The sequence below is a fragment of the Amphiura filiformis genome, unplaced genomic scaffold (genome assembly GCF_039555335.1).
Source record: "Amphiura filiformis unplaced genomic scaffold, Afil_fr2py scaffold_64, whole genome shotgun sequence".
Lineage (NCBI taxonomy): Eukaryota > Metazoa > Echinodermata > Ophiuroidea > Amphilepidida > Amphiuridae > Amphiura > Amphiura filiformis.
This window is the reverse complement of record NW_027305528.1, coordinates 189,576-200,291: the sequence shown is the minus strand read 5'-3', so window position 1 is coordinate 200,291 and position 10,716 is coordinate 189,576. Positions and strand designations below refer to the sequence as shown.

At 35.5% G+C, this 10,716-nt stretch overlaps 1 protein-coding gene across 1 annotated transcript in view; it reads left to right on the top strand.

Moving 5' to 3' along the window:
- The first annotated feature begins 618 nt into the window (after positions 1-618).
- Positions 619-10,716, top strand: part of LOC140144569 (SWI/SNF-related matrix-associated actin-dependent regulator of chromatin subfamily A member 5-like) — a 32,909-nt gene continuing 22,811 nt past the window's right edge. The window contains 3 exon segments of the mRNA XM_072166388.1: positions 619-771; positions 9,133-9,189; positions 9,966-10,135. Of these exon segments, the coding sequence (XP_072022489.1) occupies positions 721-771; positions 9,133-9,189; positions 9,966-10,135 (278 nt within the window). The 5' untranslated portion in view covers positions 619-720.

Genomic DNA, 10,716 nt, shown 5'->3' with positions numbered 1-10,716 from the left:
ATCTTGCATGTGTAAGGGGGGGGGGCAAACTTTTTGGCACATCAAAAGGGGGGGGCAAAGGTTTTTGGCACGTCGAAAGGGGGGGCAAAGATTTTTGGCACGGCCAAAGGGGGGGCAAGCGATTTTTGGCAGACCATAGAATTCACCACCCCGTGGGTAGGCTACACATAATTATTGCACCACACCTAAGGCGAATGTGGTTTCCTAGTTTCAGCCATTTTGTATTGGAAATTTGGAACAAGAAAAAGAATTTATCGAAATTTTTTCAAAATTTCCTACCCGATGACCTTTAAAAAAATATTACTGAACCTTTTTTTTCAAAATACTAAAGTTAGTGCCCGCCCCCCGATCGCACTGTGTATCGTCATGTGCGTATAGTGTAGTTCATTGATGGACTTACCATTATAGAGGGTTAAAGAACTTAGGCTATTTATTATAGTGAAATACATGTATATGATTATTTTTTCCACCTAAATTTCTATAATTAATTTAATATCATGGATTAAAATATTTAATGGATTATACGATCTGTTTTTGATTAATTAAAAGATAATAATGCACACAAAAATTCAAAACCGTGGGCTAGGAATCGACATAAATATAATAATTTTGTGATCGAGGCTGAGATATAGGCTCTTGACCCCGCGAAATTACGCGAAAATTACCGTATTGACTGAATGAGCGCTTTTGTGGGGGAATAAAAGTTGCTCAAATATAGCCATGTCTGACTCGGAGGATTCAAGACCGGGGCCTGCTGGTCCACCACAGGGGGTTTGTATTATTGAACATTTATTTTCTCTCAAATCTAGTGAAAATATGATTTTATGAACGATCCTAAACTGAGCTTGCAGCATCGCGGGCCACCGGCTATTCCGTCCGTATGTGGTTCCACTGCTTGGCATGCTTTGTTCACTGCAGACTGTCGACTGCATGCACTCTGCACTGTCTAACATGCTAACTGTCTTGGACTTGGTCATTATGTTGCTATTGTTAGGGGCTGTGCAATAGTTATGAGCCCTGGGGCGAGGATGAAATTTGGGGGAAGAAATTTTGGTGAGCTCAGCCAGGGCAGGCCTCCCTTGTCATGCTTGTGCTGCTTGTCTTTTGAGGCGAGCATGGCAAGTGAAACTGACTGAGCATGCGGAGAGAGTGATCATAGGCATAATCGGTATTGTAAAAACCGAAAACCGATAAACCGTCTGTGTAAAACCGATATAAACCGAAAAATCGGTTTTTGAAAAAAAAAAAAAAAAAAAAAAAATCGATTTTTTTTTTTTTTTTTTTTTTTTTTTTCACAAGTTTTTTAATGTTTTTCCTACCCATAAACAAACTCTTAACCCTCCCCCAAACCGTACTACATAATATACAAACCCACCCAAGCCCAACTCACCTAACACCCATGTCACAACCCCAAAGGGGAATTGGGGAATTTAAATTTCACCCTAAAAATCGGGCCTATAAACATATAAAAATATTCTTTTTCAAATTTCAAATGTTACTTTGTTTTAATGTTTTTCTGACCTTAAACTATAACCCTTTTTCCCAGGCCTTACTATAACTATGCAAACTCACCCAAGCCCAACTAACCTAACACCCTAGCCCCAACACCAAAGAGGGAATTAGAGGTAATTGATTTCACCCAAAATCGGACCTAGACATGTTTAGTGTTATTAAATGCATAAATATATGTCACTAATATTTCAATTACCTTGCTTAGCCTCATCTCATCAAAATGGCTATTTTTATGGCTAATTATAAAAGGAGAAACATTTCACATAATTTTGGAAATTTCAAAAAAAATCTAAAATTCTGAAAATACAAAGAAAATACATTAGAGTGCACAAGTTGTTTCTTCTAGGTAAAATTTTTATCTTACATGCACCAGTTTCTTTCTTGAAAAAAAAAAAATTAATAAATAGGCCAATGCATGAAATCTGTATATGATGACCTATTTATCAAATTTCTAACCTGCAAGAAAAGAAACTGGTGCATGTAAGATAAAAATTCTTACCCAGAAGAAAACAACTTGTGCACTTGAATGTATTTTTTTTGTATTTTCAGAATTTTAGATTTTTTTTTTTTGAAATTTCAAAAATTCTTTTAAAGGTTTCTCTTTTATAATTTAGCAATAAAAATAGCAAATCGATGAAATGAGGCAAAATAAAGTAATTAAAACGTTATTAACACATTCATGCATTTAAAACATAAAAAATTAAATACCTGTCCGATTTTCAAGGTGAAATCAATTTCTCCCCTAATAAGGGGGGGCAAGGGTTTTGGGTTAGGTTAAAGGTTAGTTGGGCTTGGGTGGGTTTGTATAGTTATAGTAAGGTTTAGTAGAAGGGGTAGTCGTAAGGTTGGGGTGGGTTAGAGGGTTATAAGGTAAGGAAAAACATTTAAACAAAATAAAATTTGAAAAAAAATATATAGGTCCGATTTTTAGGTGAAATAAATTTCATCCCTAATTCCCGATTCGGGCAAGGGTGTTAGGTTAGTTGGGCTTGGATGGGTTTGTATTGTTATAGTAAGGTTTGGCAGAAGGGGTAGTCGTAAGGTTGGGGTGGGTTAGAGGGTTATAAGGTTAGGAAAAACATTTAAAAAAATTTAAAAAAAAAAAAAAAAAAAATTTTTTTTTTTTTTTTTTTTTTCGGTTTTTCGGTTTTTGAAAAAACGGTCGGTATCGGTTTCGGTATTGATTTCAAACCGATATAAACCGCGAAATTCGGTATACCGAATATGCCTAAGTGATCACTCGCCTAAAATTCATGAAGCTGTGTCTGAGTGAGCTTTTAATTTTATCACTCGCCGCCTACATTTGGTGTAATACAAGTGATTAAAATCACTCGCCCACAATGACAATAAGCCCTTTCGCAGTTTCGGAAAATTGCAACTGCGCATGCTCAGTCGGACATCGTCACACAGTTCTTTAACGAGAGATAAAGTTCATAAACACAAGGGGGAAGGAGGCTACAGTGCATTTGCAATGGTGGTGAACTTTGTCTTTGCACTTCCTTCAAAAGCATTTTATTCATTCCTACATATGTAACATTTCCTGTGAAATACAAATATTGTGAAGGAATGAAGACCAAACAGTCAGCGAAATTCCAGTACGAAACGTTTTTATGCAAACGTCAAAGTTCACCTCATTGAAAATGTACAGTAGCCTCATCGTGTTTATCTCCAATTTGAGTTTAGCGTCCCATTTTTTTCAGCTCATGATAAGGCCCCTAACTTCAATTTTGAGTTTTCCATCACTTAAGGTTAGCCGAGAGTTTTTCATGCGCTTGATTTCAGAGGGGCGTAAGTTCATAACAGAAACAGCCATGCAGAAACTGAACAAGCGTAATGGGACGCAGGCCTACTTACAATAGAATATCGATCCACGGTCAAGACATGAAAAGGCTATGAAACTTGGCTTAGCTCGTGCCCGGAGCTCGGATGCCGGGGTGGCACAAGCCGTTTTCGGCAATTTTCACAAGGATTTTATAAATTTTAAAATTGATTGGGGGCACTTCCTCAAGCTACGCCCTGGAAAATGTGTTGATTTTGAATTTATAGCCTTGATATCTTTGATGAAATCAATGCTGCTATTACCCTGATTACAATGTAGGCCTAAGGGTAGGCAACAACAACAATATCAAAAAGCAATTATTTGTAAATCGAATTTGGGATTAAAATCAACTATGAATTATATAAAGTGAAAAACAATCCATCACGATTCACTGCACTCAGCGAATCAATCAAATAAAACTAAAAAGAAAGGAGCAAGAAAGAATAAAGAAATAGTGAAAAGAGAAAGAAAGAGAGAGAAAGAAAATGAACGAAAAAGAAAGAAAAGAGGAAAGAAAGGAAGTAAAAATGAGAAAAGAGAAAAAAAAGAAAATTCAGCCACACGGAGACTCGAACCCACGAAAAAAATTCATATTAGATTCCCAGTCCGGAACTCTATCCACTCGGCCATATATCACCTCACGCAATTGACTGTTCTCAAAGCGGATGATATTTCTATAATTGGATGCAATTACAATGATTACAATCGCGTCCGCATTATGGCTCTTAGAATAAACACGCATGTCGGCGCTGAAATTTTGAACGAACTGATGGAGGAAAACCTCGTTTTTTGCAAAACTAGCTTCAATTTGGAGTGAAAATCAAATGGAATAGCAATTGGCAGAATGTTGAGAAATAATGTAGGTATTCAGATGTCGAAATTAACGTCTCAGTAATCAAGATATCGATAATTTCACAAACCAGCTTTTTCTCAAGCAAATTCTCCAAAATTTTCCTCCAAAACGGGCTTTTAAAATTTAATCGGTACTGCATTTGGTTCTTCCCCATGGCAACATTATTTCTTTGATCGATTTGTAATACAATACGAAAAAAAAGAAGAAAACAATCGCATTTCGTGTGGATTTATACGAGCGCACATTTGAAAAAAAAACCTCATGGAACGTGTTTTTGATCTTGTGAACATGGTGGTTAAAAATGCTTTAAACGAAGGATTTTCAAATTTATTCTAATAATTTGTATATAACACACACAAAAATGTTAAGCTACATCCAATGCACCAACATTTCACTCGCTACGATATCTGATTACTGAGAAAACTCTGTTTTAGAGAACAACTTTATACGTCTTTTATACGTTTTTTATACGTCTCTTTGTGTAACCTTAATTTCTGAAAACAAGTGAGGTAACTTTTTCATTATTCATTATTTTCTGCCTTTCATTATATGACATGACCAACACGCATGTAAAATGTGTTATTTGCCGCTCACTCACTTGAAGATGGATGTTTAGCCCAAATGAGATTCTAAAGTATATCAAAAAGAGTCTGCAAGGTTGACAGCAAAATGCATGTTTTGATTTTGATTTTTCCACAAAAAATATGAGATATTCATAATTTTTTTTGCAAATATAACCAGTATTTGTCGGTATTTTTGGCAAATCACAATAATGAATTCAAGTGAGGGTCAGAAAATGAAGTGAGGGCGGGTGACGGGAAACTCAAAATCGACTTTCCTTGGCCTAAGGCTAATGAAAGTTGACTCCCAGTTTCCCGTTACCCGACTCCGGTCAGAAAAAAATGCCGATCAAATATTTCATTATTTTCCATTATTTCATTATTTCACATTTTTCAAGTTATAAAGAAAAAAGGATAGTTTTAATGTCATCTTTCACGTCCGACACGTATTTTAAGCACTTTTACGCCGACCCTGACCAGCCCGAATAGTCTTTGCAAACGCTGGGTTAAACTACGTGGTAAAATGGCGATATCGTAGGGCGCATTTACTGGAGACTAGGAATTCCCTGCATCTAAGTTTCTCCTACCACTAAATGGATAGACCGAACACAAAGAGAGGCAGCCAAGTTCGCGGGAACCAGCGTATGAACAAATATGAAAGCATTTCTACCGTGCACTATGTAGCGCGCTATATATAGACAACATCAAAATAAATAAAATAAACACAATTTGAAGTCAAATTTATTCTGCTTTTCTTACAAATATTTATGTATTTAATAAAATAAACTTATAAATAAAATGATTTATTTGTCAATTTCTTGCATGGTTGTTTTATTATTAACACGTGATGATTTTTACCAGCAACCTCCAGTTTGTGCAAGTAGACAAACTAATTTCCGTATAAATATTGCTTCCAAAGATGTGCTAGTGGAGAGTAAGTTTGGTTTGTAAAAAGTAGTGTGCAATAGAACACACAGACACAGTGTATTTATATGGAAAAGTGGTTCTCCAAAGACTATCATGGACTTCTGGTGCTTTCATATGTTGCACAACCTATAGGTTAATTTGAAGATTCGAAGAAGATGTGCTTAATTAAAATTTGTTTTGAAGTGAAGCATGGTCATTACTAACTATACTTTTTATTATTTTATTTGGGCCTCAAAACATAGCATTCCGTAATTAACTTTGCACCGATAATGAAAGTTTGAAAATAATGAATAATGAATAATGAAACAGTCACCTACCCAGTCATGAAAAACTATGTAACGGGAAACTGGGGATCAACTTTCATTAGCCTAATGAGGCAACTATTTCATTATTCATTATTTTCAAGGTTTCATTATCAGCGGCCTTTTACCAATGCTTATGCGCTTTTGTTCATTCTAATTGGGTATCGCCAGTCGCAATATAATGTCACAAACACATAAACATTTATAAAAGTATGTACCGATAATTAGCTTGCTTTTTGTTTTCAAGTTTTAAAACAAACTAAATGTATTCCGAAGTATACAATTTGTAAGTACCTCTCCGTATACATTTGAGGATAGGGGAAATGGGGGGGATTGACTCATTTATACAAAAATAACAATCAATCATGCAGAACATTAAATAAATTTTTGGCACCAATTTGTCAAAACTTTCCTAGTTATATTTACAACATCAACAATGTACATCTGGTAAAAACATTTTGGCTAGGTTGATTTCTCTTCTAGTTTGCCCTGGTATCCCAAAGGTATAATTGAAATAATTGGATAGAGCAAGGGTCAAAAACCTGTATATTTTTAATGCTAAAATATTTAGATGGATGGATTCATCTAATATTTCTCAAGGCTTTCTATAGTTTTTGAAGGGTTCAAATACAAAAAAAGGGGTTTAAAAATTTGCAAAATAATGAATTATTTTCAGATTTTACATCTCAATCGCGGCACAAACTTCATAAACGCGGGCGGTGGACGCTAAACTCAGAATCAAGTTTCAAGTGCCTTAGCATGTTTAGTAAAAATGCATTATTACCGGTACCGTAATATATTAATAAAGTTTCAATTTTATTTAGCCGCATCTCATCAAAATGGCAATTTTTATGGCTAATTATAGGATGGATTTATAATTTTGGAAATTAAAAATGCGAAAATTCTGAAAATACAAATAAAAAAATACATTTAAGTGCACAAGCTTTTTTCTTCTGGGTAAGAATTTTTTTCTTGCATGCAACAGCTTTTTTCTTGCAGGTTAGAAATTTGATAAATGGCCATGCGTTTTGAACTGAACACCCAAAAAGGGTGGTGGTGTCACACTTTCCGCCATGATCGTTTTGTTTTTTGAGCATATCTTTGAGAGTAAAGAAGCTATGGCAATAAATTTGGTACCAAATGAAAGCTAATATATTAATGATGAACTATGGAAAGTTACATGAAGGTATCTTGAACAGAAGCAGAATGTCATTCAATCCAATGACCCAAGTCAGGGGTGTTGGAGGCAGCGGCTCATGAGGCAGCGGCTCACTATGTACAAACTCAATGGGGAAATTTCATTTTGGTGCCTCGCAGTGCAAAAATGTTGAAACTTTCTTCAATAAATGTGGTATCAAAAGAAAGCTGACATTGTTATCTGAACTTTTATTCTGTAAAATAGTTGAAACAATAAACTGCCTTGAGCTAATGATAGGGGCATGTGCTTTGAACTTGACATCTAAAATGGGTGAGTGGCATCACATTTTTCACTGTGGTCATTAGTTTTTTTAATGTATCATTGGAATAATAATAGATTTGATAGTAAATTTAGTATCAAATGACAGCTAAAACACTTATTAATTGTGGAAAGGTGTTAGTAAAATATCTTGAACATCTATAGAATGGGACTCAATCCAATTGGCCAAGGCAGGGGTGGTGGAGGTAGCGGGCACTCTGCACAAAACTGTAAGCCAAGTTTTCATTTTGGGAGCCTCGTAGTTGGTGTGCAAATATGTTGCTATTTTCCTTAAAAATGAGTGTTTATCAATAAATTTGGTATCAAAAGAAAGCTGACATTATTATCCACACTTTTATTTTGTACAAAGTTAAAATAGTTAGCTGCTTTAGGGTATATGATAGGCCAATGTCCTCCAAGACAATAAGAAAAATCAATTCTATTTTGGTCACTTTTTGAAGGGTTGTATCATTTTACCAAAGTGATCACCCCCATACATTTATATATTGCAGGAAAGCCCTTACTCTGATCTATTAGAAAATGACATAAAATAAGATGCAGGGGTAACACAGAAATGTTAGTGACATTATAGCCCTGTACTGTACCACTGTCAGTTGATGTTTTGTCTCATTCACATAAATGTAGCATTTGAACCTTACATCTGACAGTGTTTCTGAGTCTCTTGTTGGATTCCTTGTTCAATTTCCTTTCAGAAAATGTATACTTTTAACATGCTGGGGGTATGGTTTGAAAAATATGGGCATTTGAAGGTGAAAGAGTGTCGCGAATTTCAAAAATCAGTGTGTGACAAGAGTCGGCGGGGTTAAAACGCATGACCAAATAGGTCCATGCATGCATTTTGTATACATGTATGTGATTGTGACATGATCAAGGGGAATGAGCAGTGTTTGAAATAGGGAAAATATGGAGGTTGTCCTGAGGACAACTATGTCAGCATAAATTTTGCTTGTCCTCAAAGCATTTTGGTTGTCCCCAAAATGTGTCATATTTTTGGAGGTAAAATATAGTGGTTGTCCAGGGGATAAGTACATATAGCTCAATTTGGTTGTCCCCAGTGATTTTTGGACAAGAGGATAAGTGCTTATTTCGAACACTGGGAATGAGCCGCATGTCGGCCCTGGTCGAAAATGAGTTTTACATGTTTCTAAAGAGAACATTTAGAGCTTTCAGAAACTGAAAACCACATGTTCATACGACTTTTCTTTACAAAGTTACGTCAATTTATCAATCGCAAAAAACAATATAAAACAAGAATTTTAACACTTTCTTTGCCAATATCATGAAATCAATATTAGCGACATCCGACTCATTTCCCTTGATCGTGTCACATATGATGACCTATTTATCAAATTTCTAACCTGCAAAAAAAAAACCTGTTGCATGTAAGAAAATAATTCTTACCCAGAAGAAAAAAGCTTGCATTCTAAATGTCCTAAACTAAACAGCTTGGCTGGATAAGCCCTTGCCTAACCCTAAACACTAATAACTCTAAAATATGCCAAATAAATTAGACCCCCTTAACGGAGGATTGTCATATTTTCATTATTACCTTATATACGGTATGTTTTTTATTATTGTTTCATCGATGTAAATTTCAGTAAGCGTGTATGGTAAAAATGTAAAATATTAACAAAATGATTATTAAATGAAATATTGCATCATGGTCCTATTTTATCTTGCAGACAATCAAGTTAAAGACTCCACCAAAAGGTCAGGATACACAATATGATGCCAAGGTGGTAAGTATGAAGCTGAGCCAGTGCCTTATGCCCAGACCAGCTATCTATGGGGACCCCATTGCCTATTCATTGAGCCCTGGAGCTGGGAGAGATAAATCTTCCCAGAGTAATTGAGTTTGAAGTTCCTTTTTTTTTATGTCAAGCATATCTAGGCATTAACTGCTGAAATCTACATGTAGGAGATAACGCTGACGAAATTTCAGTCAGGCACAAGTGACCTGGTGAAGGGAGCGTTTTCTGCCTGCCATATTGTCTAAAATAGCCCCTCTAAATATTATTATTATAGACAAGGGGCATCTGCAGTTGCCTGAACTTATTTAGAAAGAGAAAATGCAGTCACAATTTCTGTTTGGGGGCTTGTGTGTATGGGGAGGGTAGTGTGGGTGCATTTGTTTTCACCAACAAATGTGGACCCACCTTTGAATTTCACCCATAAAGTGTGGACCCACAGCAACCATAGACTACTTAGCAATGTATGGTGACACAAAGGATGTTGAGGTCAAGGGTCATCTTAATGTCAAATGATTTAAATTTGGGAAAATACTTAAAATCTAATTTTGTCTCTCGGAACTCGGGAGTAATACAATGTACGGTACATCTTTTTGTAGATCATTACCAAGGTTGGCCAAAATACTTCCAAGTGTGAAGGTCAAAGGGCACCCAGGTTCCACCGTGCACAATTTTAATGAAATTTTAGAAAATGGATTGAATACAAAGTATTACAAATATTACTAGTTTTAATGTTGACTGTTTTTTAATTTGATTTTGATCTCCAGGAACATGATCGCTCTTCAAGATTTGATTTCTTGCTGCAGCAGACGGAGATTTTCACACATTTCATGAGCAACACCAGCTCACTGAAGTCACCAACAAGCCCGCTGAAGATGAAACCGGGAAGACCAAAAATGAAGCAGGATGCAAAATCCAAATTGTCAGCTGTGGGAGAGTAAGTGTAACCATCAGAGCATGAGAATATTCAGGTTAAAACCTAAATTCTGTTTTTTTTGTTAGTCCAAATTTACGCAATTTTATTTGTTTTGAGCCTGTTTTAGGTCTTTTAGCCATTTTCACGCACGTTTCCGTTTTTTTTTTTTTTTTACAAAATTCTTTTTTTTTTTAGAATAGTTCATTCTCATGCCTGAATCATGGTAACCTGTGATAAAGTCATTGATACTCATACATGTACCTGGGAGGTGGAGGGTGAACCGGGAAGGGCAAGTCCCCCTGGATGAAGTATTTCACATTAGGCCAAGAAAAAAATTGTTTGTTTGCCCTTTCCCGACCGACCGAAAAAAATCGCTAAAATCTTGGGCCGCGTTTTTATTTTTTAATTTTTTTTCCTTTTGTAACCTCAAAAAATTTGAAAATTTTTGGCAAAAAATAAATAAATCATTAAAAAATAATTTATACTTTTCTAATAGATTTTTGAGCATTTTGAAACCAAGACTTTGGCAAATGATACTTCATGATTATGTTTCCATTCTGTTCTCATTTTTCTTTGTTTCTGGAAAATTGTTTTTGAAACAA